This window comes from Ochotona princeps, chromosome 19 (genome assembly GCF_030435755.1).
Source record: "Ochotona princeps isolate mOchPri1 chromosome 19, mOchPri1.hap1, whole genome shotgun sequence".
NCBI classification, from domain to species: Eukaryota; Metazoa; Chordata; class Mammalia; order Lagomorpha; family Ochotonidae; genus Ochotona; species Ochotona princeps.
The window spans coordinates 36,615,612-36,630,656 of NC_080850.1; the positions used below are offsets into that span (position 1 = coordinate 36,615,612).

Below are 15,045 nucleotides of genomic sequence, written 5' to 3' on the forward strand. Positions count from 1 at the left end.
GCTCCTGACTTTGGAACAGCTCTGGTCGTTGTAACCATCTAGGGAGTGAATCAGTGAATGGAAGATATTCCCTCCCTTCTTTCTTCAATCTCTCTCTCTCTCTCTCTCTCTCTCTCTCAACCTCCCCGTCTCTCTATAGTTCTTTCAAATAAAAATAAATAAATCCTTAAAAGAAAAATTGCTGGTCTATGTGTTTAAAAAATTGAAAACCACACAGCATATTTGATTATTTACTGTAACTTACAAAAACTTTGTAAGGATTTTTATATTTTTTAATTTTAGCTTTTATCTATTTCTAGGGTTCAGAAAGACAAGCAAAAACTGGAGCTACTGGGCAGCGCCTCAAGGAAGCTACAAAAATCAATCTTTCTCTTTCTACTCTTGGAAATGTAATTTCTGCTTTGGTCGATGGAAAAAGCACACATGTGCCTTATCGCAATTCTAAACTGACTCGGCTTCTTCAGGACTCGTTAGGAGGGAATTCAAAAACAATGATGGTAAGGCACGGCTAGTGAGAGTTAGCAATTGGCAAATGGCAGGTGCTGCTGTGGGCTGGTAACTAATTGTACAACATTATTAGTTTTTTTAAATTTTGGTTTGCAGTTATACTTTGTGTAGTTTATTAATAAATATCAATGCACACATAATAATGCATTTACAATATACATTTATACATATATCGATTATCTACAATATATTATAATATATGAATTATATATATTATAAATAATACATATATAATACATGTATATAAATCCAGTGTGATTTGTAAATACATGTGGTTGATACTCTTGTTTTTAATGTTGGAGTGCATTTGTCTTTAAAAGTTGTGTTTTTATGTACTTGTAATAATAGTATTAATTTTATCTATGCCATGTGTAAAACGACTTGTGTCTAATTTGACAGTGTGCAAATATTGGGCCAGCAGATTATAATTATGATGAAACTATTAGTACCTTACGTTATGCCAACCGTGCTAAGAATATCAAAAATAAAGCTAGAATTAATGAAGATCCAAAGGATGCTTTGCTTCGTCAGTTTCAGAAAGAAATAGAAGAATTGAAGAAAAAGCTTGAAGAAGGTAACTTTTCTTAAAATACTGTTAGCATTTTCTAAAAATCTATGGTTAACCATTAAATTATGAAATGCTTTTTGCACTATTAACATGATATTTAAAAATTTCTGGAAAGTAAGTTGGTACTTAGCATACTTTTCATACTAAACTTTCATGAAGTTATATAATACTTGTGTATATGGTTTTTAGAACAATTAATTTTGCTTAAACTGATATATTTTATTCGTGTGGCATTTATAGCCTTTTGTATGATTACTTGTAAAATAATGAATTTTTATTTATCTCTGTGTAAAAGCAAACTTCACATAGGGTATGTGTTAATTGATACATGTATATGAGTAGATAGCAAGCTCAGTGTTGGCAAAGAGAAAGATACCAGGCAGCCATGAGTAGACCAGGTTTGCTGTAAGAAAACAATCCATTGCACAGCTTTTAAAGTATGCTTTTATATATAAATTTGAACATGAGATTTTATTTTGAATTTTTTTCTGTTTAAAAATTTTCAGTTATTTTTGAGGTAGCATTTTAATGCATGTTATAGTCGAGGCTGAATACTCAACTAAAGAATTAAGCAAGGGCCCGGCAGCATGGCCTAGCGGCTAAAGTCCTCGCCTTGAAAGCCCCGGGTTCCCATATGGGCGCCGGTTCTAATCCCGGCAGCTCCACTTCCCATCCAGGTCCCTGCTTGTGGCCTGGGAAGGCAGTTGAGGACGGCCCAATGCATTGGGACCCTGCACCCGCGTGGGAGACCCGGAAGAGGTTCCAGGTTCCCAGCTTCGGATTGGCGCGTACCGGCCCGTTGCGGCTCACTTGGGGAGTGAATCATCGGACGGAAGATCTTCCTCTCTGTCTCTCCTTCTCTCTGTATATCTGGCTGTAATAAAAAAAAAAAAAAAAAAAAAAAAAAATTAAGCAGGTAAAGCGCAGAGAGACCATAGTTGAGCAACAAAATAGGCAAGGTCCAGAACAGTGATCAAATGAGAAAATGTGCAATTTCACATAAAATGGTCACAAAAATCATCAAAATTATAGCAGTATATAATTTTTAATTTTTATTTTATTTTTTATTTATTTATTTTTTAAAGATTTATTATTATTGGAAAGCCGGATATACAGAGAGGAGGAGAGACAGAGAGGAAGATCTTCCTTCTGATGACTCGCTCCCCAAGCAGCCACAGTGGCTGGTGCTGAGTCAATCCGAAGCCAGGAGCCTCTTCCAGGTCTCCCACTCGGGTGCAGGGTCCCAAGGCTTTGGACCATCCTCGACTGCATTCCCAGGCCACAAGCAGGGAGCTGGACAGGAAATGGGGTTGCCGGGATTAGAACCGGTGCCCATATGGGATCCCAGAGTGTTCAAGGACTTTAACCACTATGCTATTGCGCTGGGCCCCAGGAGCTTCTCCAAGTCTCTGTTGTGGGTGCACTAAGTGAACTTAGATAATAAAACTTGGTGTTTTAAGTCTGACCACTAGGTGGTATTTATAGCCAATGTTTTTTAAGGTTTAATTTTTAGTTTTGTTAATGTTGAGTACATGCCTTTTTTGGCTGACTATTTTTTACTTTTTTGTGTAGCAAAATGCATATTATATAAAATTTACCATTTTAACTGTTTTAATTTGCAGTCCACTGGCATTAAGCACATTTACACTGTTGTGGAGCTGCCATCCCCATTCGGCTCCAGAACTTTGTAATCATCTGAAACAAACTACTTTAAATACTGTGGTCCCATTCTTCCCTTTCCCCAGTCCCTCATAATTACTGCTCTACTTTCCATCTCTGTTAATTTGAGTATTCTAGACCTTATATACGTAAAATAATACAATATTTGTCCTTTTTGATTGACCTGTTTCTTCAGATTAGTCATTGTTTTAATATTATTAGAATTTCTTTTCTGTAATATTCTGTTGGGTATACAAGTATATAGTGTGTTGGGCTTGGCAGTGTGGCCTAGTGGCTAAGGTCCTTGCCTTGATCCCATATGGCCGCTGGTTCTAATCCCGGCAGCTCCACTTCCTCTCTATCTCTCCTCCTCTCAGTATATCTGAGTTTGTAATGAAAATAAAATAAATCTTTAAAAAAAAAAAACAAACAAGTATATAGTGTGTTGTGTTTATGCATTCATGCATTGATGAGCCCTGGGGTTCCTTCCACCTCTTGGCTGTATGAAAGTGGATGTACTAACACTTTTCTGGGTGCTTGGTTTAAGCTGTGCTGTGTGTACACCCATGTGAGACATTGCTGAATCTCATGGTGATGCTAGCTCTTCATGACACATTTTGTTTTATTTGTGCTCTTGGGACATTTGTTTTTATAATCTACATAAGACAATTGACATATAAACTGAAAGGATAGGCAAAAGCACTAAAAGAATAAACTTAATGATTTTTCACTTACAGACAAATACATAGTGTTAAGTTCCTATCCATCCTTCACCCAAGTTTTCCTCGCATTTTGATCCATAACCATAGTACAGTTATTGAAACCAGAAAATTTACACTGCTGAAGTCTTCTTGATAGATCTATAGAACTTCTAATCTTGGGGCTAGTGTTGTGGCATAGTGGCCTGTGGTGCTGGCAGCCCCTGCGGGTGCTAGTTTATATCCCAACAGTTTTGCTTCTGATTCAGTTTCCTGCTGATGTCCTAGGAAAGCAGAACATGACCCAAATATTTGGGCCCTTGACCACCCATGTGGGAGACCCGGACCCAGATCTGGCCATTGGAGTCTCTTGGGGGAAGTGAACTTTCAAAATAAAATTTAAGTAAGTTTTTATTTTTTTTTTTTAAGAACTTCAGATTTTGCCCGGTACCCTTCCAGGGCCTTTGCTGCTGGGCCCGAACCCCATCCGGGATCACACACTGAGCTTCCTTGTGTCTTCTTGATCCCTTTCAGTTCTTCCCTCCTATTTGTCTTTCGTCATCTTGACACTTCCGAAAAGTACTGATCATGTGTTTTGTAGAATGTTCCTTCATTGGCAGTTCTTTCATACTTACCCTGCAGTATTTCTCCACTGTATATCTGTTATTTTTCTGTTTGCGCTTCTGTGTATCCTGTGAAGAGGCACTTTGAGTCATTGCGTATAGATCCCGTTTCTCACCCTACTTTCTCTTTTTTTTAAAGATTTATTTTATTTTTTGTTGGAAAGCCAGATACACAGAGAGGAGGAGGAGAGACAGAGAGGAAGATCTTCCATCCAATGATTCACTCCCCAAGTGACCGCAATGGCTGGAAGGAGCCTGGAGCCTCTTCCAGGTCTCCCACATGGCTGCAGAGTCCAAGGCTTTGGCCATCCTCAAATGCCTTCTAGGCCACAGGCAGGGAGCTGGATGGGAAGCGGGGCTGCTGGGATTAGAACTGATACCAATATGGCATCCCGGTGCATTCAAGGTGAGAACTTTAGCCACCTGGCTACCACGCCGGACCGCCTATACTAGTTTTAACACCCTCTGTGGTTCTTGCCTGCAACAAGAGTGTTGTGACATTTGCTTTGTGGTGATTTTCTGTTTTCTTCATTTGTTTTTTGTTTATTTTTAAAGACTTACTCATTGTTCATGGAAAGGCAGACTTGCAAAGAAAGAGCTTCTCTCCGCTAGTTCACTGCAGAAGGCTATAGCGGCCAGAGCTGAGCCAATCTGAAGCCAGGAGCCAGAAACTTCTTCCGGGTTTCCCATGAGGTTGCAGAATCCTAAGAACTTAGGACAGCGCTCACTGCTTTCCCAGGTTACATGCAGGGAGTAAAATGGGAAGTGGAACAGCCGGGACATGAATCAGTGGTCGTATGGGATCTCAGCGCATGCAGGGGAAGGGTCTGCCAATTGAGCTGTGGTGCTGGGCCCTTCATCTTTGTGTGTGTGTGTGTGTGTGTGTGTGTGTGTGTGTGTGTGTGTGTGTGCTTAGTGTTTGGAATTCTGTTGAAAGAAGCATCATCCTCCTCCCTCAAGTCCTCTCCCTCTGTTGCCTGTGCCTATGTTTTATGTCCTGTGGGTTATAATCCAGTGGTATCATTATGTATTTTGTGGTTTGAATTGTCCCAGTGTTGGCTAATAGAAACTCCTTAGGGTAGTTTTTTATTCTTTCAGTACTCTTCCATCAGGGTTTTCAGTGCTAAAATTTTTTTTTTTAAAAGTCCACACTGTAAGATGTTTGAGGTTAATCTTATCTCTTCCCTGCCCTACCTGAAGATCATCCATCTGTCCCTCGTTTCTGTGTTGGAGGATGCTATTTAGAAACCAAGGTTTGGACACTGACTGTGTGCGTTGCTACCAAGATGTCAGTGTTAATGGGCTTTACGAACAGAGCATTCCTGGGGGCCTGGCACACCCTGGCCTTGTATGCGCTGGGATCCCTCAGTCCAGCCAGCACCTCACCCACGCGTCCCACCATGTGCATGCTAGTGACTCAAACACTTGCTTCTTTGCTGCTGCCTCTCGGGACGTACGTTAGCAGAAAGCTGCACTTGGAAGCAGAACCAGGACTTGAAGCCAGGGACTCTTAACACTGGATGCAAGCACCCCAAGCAATCTTCTTGCTGTGCAGATGCCCACCCCAACTTGGCAATTTTGTTTTCATGACTTATTTTTATTTGAAAGGTAGAGTCACGGAGAAGGTGAAACAGCAGAGAGATCTTCCATCTGCTGGGTCACTCCCCAAAATGCTGCAGTGTCCGGAGCTGGGCTGGTCTGAAGCTGGGTGCAAGAAGCTTCTTCAAGTCTCCCATGTAGGTGCAGGGTCCCAAAGCTTTGGGCCATCCTCAAGCAGGGAATGAGGTGGGAAGCGAAGCAGCCAGTACTCGATTTGGTGCCCCTATGGGATCTCTGTACTTGCTACTGCAGGGCGCTGTCCCCTGGCGTTCTGATTGGATGCCAGACATTATGAATTTTACCTTGAGTCTTACGTGTTTTATAAATATTTTTGAGTTTTGTTCTGTAATGCCCTGCCCCTAGCTGCTTTTTTTCTTCTCCTGGATGTTTTATATAGGGATAATGATGATTTTCAGCAATTATTTTGAAAATAATTGGGCCTGGCACAGTGGATCAGTTGACTGATCTTCCCCTTGCAAAGCACCAGGATCCTGTATAGGCGTAAGTTCATCCTGGCTGCTCCACTTCCCTTCCAGCTGCCTGCTTGTGCCTGGAAAAGCAATGAATGGCCCAAAGCCTTGGGACACTGTACCTGCATGGGAGACCTGAAAGAAGTTCTGGCTCCTAATTTCGGATCAGCTCAGCTCTGGCCTTTGCAGCCACTTGGGAAGTGAGCCAGCAGATGGAAGATCTTTGTTTTTCCTTCTCTTTGTAAATCTGCCTTTACAATAATAATCATAACCATTATTGTTGTTATTTTGTATTGAAAGCAATTATTAATATCAGTTTAGTAATTATTTTGGTCTTTAATTTAATATGTGCTTAACATTGCCTTTCTAAAAATAAGCTCTTCTTTTGAAATATTTCTTGTGATGTAGTCCTAAAGTGTGATCACTATGTAAGGTGACAGTTTTTATGTCTCTTTTAAAAATGCAGAGCAGGTGAATTGTTTATCAAGCAAGAAAGTGAGGAGCAGACACTTACCCAAAGTTGTCATGTTTAAGAGGACTGAACTAGTAACTTAATATATAATTTTTCCATGTATTCCTGAGTGTACTTGAACTGATGATTTAAGTTCTTAAAATGGGTCAGAATTTAACTTCTGTTTAGAGACTTGAAAAAAAATCTTTGTACATCTTATTTATTCTTGTTACTAGCATATGTGATATATGTTTAGGAGCAGTTAAATTTGGTGTTTGGGCCCGGCGGTGTGGCCTAGCAGCTAAAGTCCTCGCCTTGAATGCGCCGGGATCCCATATGGGCGCCAGTGGCCCTGCTTCCCATCCAGCTCCCTGCTTGTGGCCTGGGAAAGCAGTCGAGGACGGCCCAAAGCTTTGGGACCCTGCACCCACGTGGGAGACCCTCTCAGAAGAGGTCCCTGGCTTTGGATCGGCGCAGCACCGGCCATTGCGGTCACTTGGGGAGTGAATCATCGGACGGAAGATCTTCCTCTCTGTCTCTCCTCCTCTCTGTATATCTAACTTTGTAATAAAAATAAATAAATCTTTAAAAAAAATTTGGTGTTTTGAGGCAATAAAACCTTAATGAATAAAGTTACTACAGGTATTTTCTCCATAGCCAATGACTTAAAACAGAGTAAAAATAAGTGTATTACATTTCTCTCCCAGGGGAAGAAATATCAGGCTCCGATGTCAGTGGGTCAGGAGAGGATGATGATGATGAAGGTGAGATTGGAGAAGATGGAGAGAAAAGGAAAAAAAGGAGGGGTAAGTTTTCTTTTTATTGCTGGCTTCCTATGTCGGGCAGGGCAGTGCATGCCTTTTATTTCACCGGTTTTGGTTATGGTAGCATTTAGAACAGAAGACATATAAATAGCTGCATTTGTTTGCTCATACACTGATCTGTTTGTAACTGACACAACATATCATTTTCTGTTTTATTGCTTTTCAAAATTTAAAATATAAAGCTCTAGCAGTGTTATGCAAAGTGTAAATTTTATTTAGGGACTTTAATCCGTATTAGGAATTCAGTGGATTTTTTTTTAATTCAATGGATTTTAAAATTGACATAGTTGATGATTCAACTTTTAAATTCTTTTTTCTAAATCTACTTTCCTTCTCATCTTTCTGTGGGCATTTGTTGCAGGTTAATGAAGAGTGTGTTGTAATAGGAATGTAGACACTGAGTAGATGAGTCAGACGTATTATAGTGGCCTGACTTGCAAACCTCTTTACTCTGGATGCTTCCTTTTTTCAGAACTCTCTTCCATTAATATGGATCAGTGTTTTCAAATTGATGCATATTTGCTTATCTTGTTAAAGTTACCTCGCTGAGAATACATTCAAAACTGCTTTTAAAAGTGTGATTCCATTTTCAAAACACGGGAAAAGCATGATCTAGGAGAGTTGGCCAAATACAACTAACCACCTGTTTTTGTAAATAAAATTTACAAAAACACCCATGCTCATTTGTTTACATGCAGTCACGTGACCTGCAGAGTCTACAAGTTATCTGTTCTTTTGTATAAGGTGTTTGTCAGCCTCTCGTTTAGAGAAATGAATTTTTGTTTATACCTAGTTTTTCAGAGTAGATTATTTGTAGCAAAATCAAACTTTTAAATATAAAGAACGACCATTATGTAACACATTAAAATATTTAGTAATACATATTTCTTTTGGGCTTAGAAAATTGAATTTTTTCAGCGATTCTTTCAAAACTTTACTGTCAAACCTTCACTCAAGTAATTATATTTGATAATTTGATGTTTTGGTGGGAGACAGCATATTTGGAATGGACCAACCTGCCTATAATGAAGGATAATTTATCATTCCTGTGTTGTATAAGGCTCCATTCCTTTAATTTTCAATTTAAGTAGTTTAAATAGACTTAACGTTACCAAGTGGCTTATTTGGCTTTTATTCTGGTCATTTACATCCTTAGAATTGTTATGTTCTAGGTGAGTACTGGAGTTTGCTTGCCTGTAGTAGGTGTTCAAATTAGTACAATTTTCCCCTGTAAGGTTTGTAAAGTAGAGACTAATGGCTAGACTATAGACTTATTTTAAGGGAAAGAAAGTTTTTCTTTTTGAATGCAAAACTCGATGTCCTTTAAAATTCTTTCTCTGGAACTGAATTTTTTTCTTTGTGTGTCTGTTCATATTCTTGTTTCCTCTTTCTTTGGTTCCAGTTGGGCTCATTTCTTTGTCTTCCAGGCAGTAGCAGCAGCAGTAGTTCAGACTCCACATGTTCTGTCATAGAGAAACCTCTGGATAAGTTCTGGCCTAGTGAGTTGTAGCTCTTAAATCCTCTAACAGAGCTTTGGCTTTTCCATAACCCATGGCCTCATTTGAGAAATGCTGCAACCGCTCCCTGTCATTATTCGAAGAAAACATGTTGGACTTCTCTGTAAAATAAAGCATGTGGTGATCCCCCTCCCTCCTTCATTGCTTCCCATTGACTGTGATTGTCAAGACATGCGCTGTAGCTGATGCCTAAGACAATGGAAGAGAGATTCATGCTTTTGCAATCGAGATAATGTAAAGAGAGCTAGTAAGCTGTACCAGAGAATCGTTCTTATTACTGTTTTCTAATGTTTTGATATATTTCTACTGCTGTTCAGGATAAAGCATACGCAATAACAAATCCTGAACCTGGAACGGTACAGGTTGTATTTGGAAGTCTACCAGTATCCATTATAGCATGTCACATAATTAACATTTTATAACTAGTGTTCTACTAGCAGTGGCTTAAGATTGAAGTCTCTTAAATAAAAATGTGATGATTGAAGCCATTGAAGAGAAATTGAATAGTATTTCACTTCACATGAGCGTTTATTCCTGTTTCTAAATTACTCTATTTAAAGAAATGTTTAAAGATGTGATTTGATACTTAGAACCACAGTTTATGGTGGATCTATTTGGACTCATTTCTTATTTCCTTTTTAAACCTTAAATTGAAAAGTGTTAATGATACACACATATGTATATTTTGTTTCCAGAAAAAGAAGGGAGGTGAAGTTTTTATACCAGCCTGCAGCTTACTGTCTTTTAAAGCATTATCTGTGTACTTACTTTTTCTAAAACTAATAAAAGTAACTATTTATTGTTTAGCTTTGTAAAGGAAGAATTCCTAGATTTTTAGAAATATTTTTCTTTTGACAAATTTTAAGCAAGGTACCAAGACAATTTCAAAGGTCGCTTTTTAAAATATATGAAATTGCTTTATGCAGGTATAGTTTTGTATTGTAATACATGAAATAGGAAAAATGTCAGTAGGAGGCATGTACTTTACTTTTTAAAAATTTTACCTCAAGTCTTTAAGAGAAGTTAAATGAAAGTATGGTATGAGTTGTATTTCATTCAGTTTTTCACTGCAATTTGCATACTTCACATTGAATGTTTTTGTTGTAATGTGTTGGTGGAGCGAAAGGTGACTGTCCCCGCATGCGGTTGCTGTGTGTAACCTGTGTGTACTTGCCCTCTCACAAACTTGGAGTGGCCTTTGCTCAGGTGTCTGTTGCTTGTGTCACCAGTTGGAATTGTTATTACAGTTCTCCTTAAGAATATAGTGATATTGGGGAGAATCCCAGTACCTATGAAACTGTGACACATAATACAATGTAATTAATGACTAAAAAAAAATTATCCAATTAAAAAAAAAAGAAATTTAAAGTAATACTAGGTAAGCCAAATAAAATTTATCATAAAATAAAAAAAAAAAAAGAATATAGTGATAGATTGAATATAAGCTTATTACTGTACAGGTATACTTTATTTTATCTAGCAAACTTTTTTGTGAAAAAAGTTGTTTATTAATCAAATGGAAGAAGTCAATGTATTTGGGAAGATCTGCCATATTTATAAATTCTTCCTTGTATTTTTTACACCAAATAGTACACATCACTGTAATCTGTCTTTAGTTCAGATTTTTGTGTTGGATTTTCTTAAAGTGGGGAACACCTGTAATGTGGATTTTTATACTAGAAGAAGCATTGAATTGGTAAAATTTGGAAATGGACAGTGTGAATTTTGTTATTTTTAAGTTGCTATTTTTTTGATTGGCTTAATTTTCTGTTTTGTCCTTTTAGATAATTTTCCAGGGGCAGGTTCCCAATTCCATGTGTGCCATTAGCATAACCACGTGGTGCTGACAATTACATTTGCAGGAGTTTGGAAATCAGTGTGAACTCTTGACATAGATTTGTGATGTTAGTAAATCTTATATTTGCTTAAATCACTCTCATGTTGCATATGCTTTCTTTTTACTTGAGCTGTATTTCAGTTGTGATGTTTTGATTTATTTATATGCTTATACTATAAATGAATGCTATTATGTAGTTTTCTTTGTTTTACAAAAGAAATAATGTTTCCTTTTTTCCTCCTCATCTCTATGCATTCGCTTCCTGCTGCGATTTGCTTACTACTCCTTATTGCAAGATCAAGCAGGTTGGTGTGATTGCTTTGCACTCCACATGGTACAGTTATTCTAGAAAGAATTTTGTCATCCAAATACATTATTGTTTTTAAATTTAATACTTTTGTTTTTGCAAGGTAAGTATGCATCTTGCAGTTACATTTTTTTCAATTTCAGTGGGTTTTTTTTTTTGGAAGAGTTGTTTATTTTTATTGGAAAGGCAGATTTATAGAAATAAGAAGACACAGAGAGAAAGATCTTCCACCCACTGATTCACCACCAGATGGCCAACATGGCCAGAGCTGAGCTGATCCAAAGCCATGGAACTTGTAATGGCTCTCCCACACAGGTGCAGGCTCCCAAGGCCTTGAGCCATCCTCCATTGGATGGAAAATAGAGCAAGCAAGACTCGAACCTGTACCCATATGGGATTTCAGCATTTGCAGGGGGAGGATTAACCAATCAAGCCATTGCAACAAACCCTAGTTATTGCTGTTGTTTTAAGAACTTCTTCTTTTCATAAATTCGTACAAATTCAAGCCAGATTTTGACGATACCAAAGTGAATGATTTCATACTTAAACATTTTTTCCTGAAGCCGAGAGTCAAATTCCTAATTGCCTGCACCCGTGGGTTCCTTTTTTGTTTTTTAAAAATCTGTTTATTTTTACTGAAAAGACAGCTTTACAGAGAGAGAAATCTTCCATCTGCTGGTTCACTCCCCAGATAGCCACAGTGGCTGGGGCTAAGCTGGTCTGAAGCCAGGAGCCTGGAGCTTTTTCCTTTTTTAATATTTAGAAAATGTTTATAAAGTGACTTTTATTGACGCTACAATTTTAAGTACCTGGTTAGAAGAGTTGGTGTATAGTCACAAAAAATATTATTTGAAAAGAAATACAATGATTTTTCAAACTGATTCTGGCTGCAGTAATGTGTTAAAAGATTAGCCTTTTGTAACTAACCCTAAATGCATTTACATGATCATTATGAAGCTGTTAATAATAATAATAAAATTAAAATGAGGTTAACAAAAAACAGAAAATTGATTAAAAAAAAGAATAACAAAATTAAAAAAAATTTTATCTGAGGGCCCTAGCTCAGTGGCTAGATCTTCACCTTGCATATGTCGTCATCCAGTATGGATGTCAGTTCATGTCCCAGATGCTCCACTTCCCGTGCCCTTCTCTGCTAGTGACCTGGGAGAACAGTGGAGGACGGCCAAAAGCCTTGGGACTCTGTGCCTACGTGGAAGGCAGAAAAAACTTCTGGCTTCGGATCATCTCAGCTCTGTCCATTGCAGCCATTTAGGGAAGATCTTTCTGTGAATCTACCTTTCCAATAAAAATAAATAGATCTTTAAAAAAAAGTTACCTGAATGGCTTTGAATTACTAAATCACCTAATGTTAATTCATCAACAAGCATGTGCTTTTGTGTTTCTGTGTACAAAAATCTTTTCCTTTTATTGTCTCCTAATAGTGTTCGAAGCTTTTTAACTCGTAACAAAACAATTAGAAACCTAAAAATTCTTGGTTTTATAGTTGGTCAGATAATTTCCTCTATACCATTAATATCTATGTTATCGTATATACATTTGAAAATATTTTCTGTACATATTTGTAATTGTGAGACAAAAAGGAAATAGTTTTTAAATTTCATGAATTTTCTCTCCACACACAACCACATACTTTCCTCCCTAAAATTTCTTCTCCCTAAATTTTCAAGAAATGGTAATATTAATCAGAAAACCTTCCTAGGAATTCATTGGGAATAGAAGTTAAATAACTAGATTCCTAATTGTATCAGATGACTTGATACAGGTCACCGTGCCAAACAGACCAGCAGAGCTGGGTTTGTAGTTTGACTTTTGGAATGCAATGAATCACACCATACCAGAGCATGAATTTGGATCAGTGCTTTTATTTTTCCTTTTATTTAATTTGTTTTGTGGCTTAGATTTGCTTTGGACTTACACTACTATAGAGATGAAGGATAATATAGTTTAAACTCTTGAAATGTTTAAAATATATTTTTGTCCTGGAGTTGAAACCTTTGCATCATTCTCTTTCTTGTGATTCTTGGAAGAAGCCTTTCAGTTGTGTATCTCCATCATAATTATTTTTTAATTCTTTTTCCTTACAAGCAAGAAGAATTGGATTCTGGGTGGAGACATTAGCAGTGTATAAACTCTCCTGGTTTATGTTCCTCTGTGGTCCTTTGGGAAGGAAGGAAGTTAAGAATGAAACAGCTTTCAGGAAAGCCTCAGACCAGTTCTGTGAAAAGTTTAGTTTTCTGGAGGAATGTATGTTTCTAAGAAATTGTATCACCAGAAATGAATAGTCTTTGATTCAGTTTCATAGCTAGTTTATTAACCAATTTTCATTTTTCTTGAGTTTCAAGATTTTGAAATTTATCAAAAACTTTTATCAACCACCTGTTAGATATATGAAGAACATGTTATAACCAAAGTAATCCATTGGAAGCTGTAATCCAGATTTTTAAAATTTAGTAGTATTTTTAACTTTATTTTGATATTTGGCATATTTAATCTGACTTAGGAAAGACATAGGCTCCTGGCATAATTACAGGATTATGATGTGGGATGATAGCTTACTAACTGTAAACTGTCTGGACAATGCTAGGTAAATGTTACATCATTAATATATAATTTATTCTTTCTTGCATAGTTTGAAACAAAAAAATTTTAATTACATTAAAAATTTTTAGGAAAATCTAAAAAAAAATGAATTTATTTTATGAATATGTATTTTTTATTTTGTATTTATATGTATCATTTAATATGTTTTATATGGTTTTAGGGAAGATAATTTTGAGAAGCCACCTGATTTTGTGCTTAGTTATCAAGAAAAAGTAAATGAAGAACCTGTTGGCTTTTTAAAAATGTTGAGGAACACAAATATTTGCTTTATGTGTTTGTTCTTTTCTGCTCATCTGTTTTGCTTGTCTTTCACATACTTTTTTCTTAGTTATCATTGCACAGTTAAATAATAGCTTGGATGTAACAATGAGTTTAAAAGTTGTTCTATAAACATAATAAATAGAAATGAAAAATATTATTGGTTTGATTTCTTTAGAATGTTAATACTTGGTTTTGTGTACCTGAGTAGTAAGGCAGTTCTGAAGACAGTTCCTGAGTCTAAAGTAGTGACTTGTGTTAGTGATTATTGCAATTGAATGACTCAAATAGGTAAAAAGAAAGTTTCCCCAGATAAGATGGTTGAAATGCAAGCAAAAATCGATGAGGAGAGAAAAGCACTTGAGACAAAGCTTGATATGGAAGAAGAAGAAAGAAACAAGGCTAGAGCTGAATTAGAGAAACGGGAGAAAGATCTTCTTAAAGCCCAGTGAGTATTAGTAAATTAAGATGTGTTTGTGAGCTTAATTTTTAATGGTTTTCATAGGATGTATAGCCGTAAAATTGAATAGCAATTGAAAAATTTATTTTTACCTGCAGTATTAATGTGTTATATAGAAGATCACATTATATGTGGTATATTTTCTTTCTTTTTTTAAAATTTATTGATTTATTTGAAAAGCAGAGTTACTGAGAGGGTGGGGGAGAGGCAAAGAGAGTGATCTTCCATTTGTTGGTTCACCACCAAAATGGCAGTAGGTTGAAGCCAAGTGCCAGGAGCTTCTTCCAGGTCTCCCATGTGGGTGCAGAGTCCCAAGCACTTGGACCATTCTGTGCTGCTTTCCCTGCACCAGTTGAGGAGCCAAGAGACAAACTGGCACTGATCTGGGATGCCAGCATCACAGGCAGCAGCTCAGTACACTACACCCCAGTGCTGGCCTAATATGTGATGTATTTCAATGTTAGGTGTGTTTTCATGATTTCAAATCTGTGTGAAAGTAAAAGAAATTGTATAATTGGATCATATCATGAATTAACACTACCCAATGGTATAATTTGGTAAAGATGTTACATAATTGTATTTATGTTTTGAGATTGTAGTTCAAAATCTTGTTGAATTTTGGGACTGATGATATCCCAAAAACAG

At 37.0% G+C, this 15,045-nt stretch overlaps 1 protein-coding gene across 5 annotated transcripts in view; it reads left to right on the forward strand.

Moving 5' to 3' along the window:
- KIF3A (kinesin family member 3A) overlaps positions 1-15,045 on the forward strand; it is a 48,481-nt gene that overhangs the window by 18,289 nt on the left and 15,147 nt on the right. For 4 of the 5 annotated variants that reach the window (XM_058677300.1, XM_058677302.1, XM_058677301.1 and 1 more), the window contains exons 7-10: positions 300-497; positions 907-1,081; positions 7,283-7,381; positions 14,232-14,388. In XM_058677300.1, the coding sequence (XP_058533283.1) occupies positions 300-497; positions 907-1,081; positions 7,283-7,381; positions 14,232-14,388 (629 nt within the window). Of the gene's footprint in view, positions 1-299; positions 498-906; positions 1,082-7,282; positions 7,382-8,826; positions 8,899-11,049; positions 11,059-14,231; positions 14,389-15,045 lie in introns of all 5 variants that reach the window. The other variant, XM_058677303.1, reaches the window with a different exon arrangement.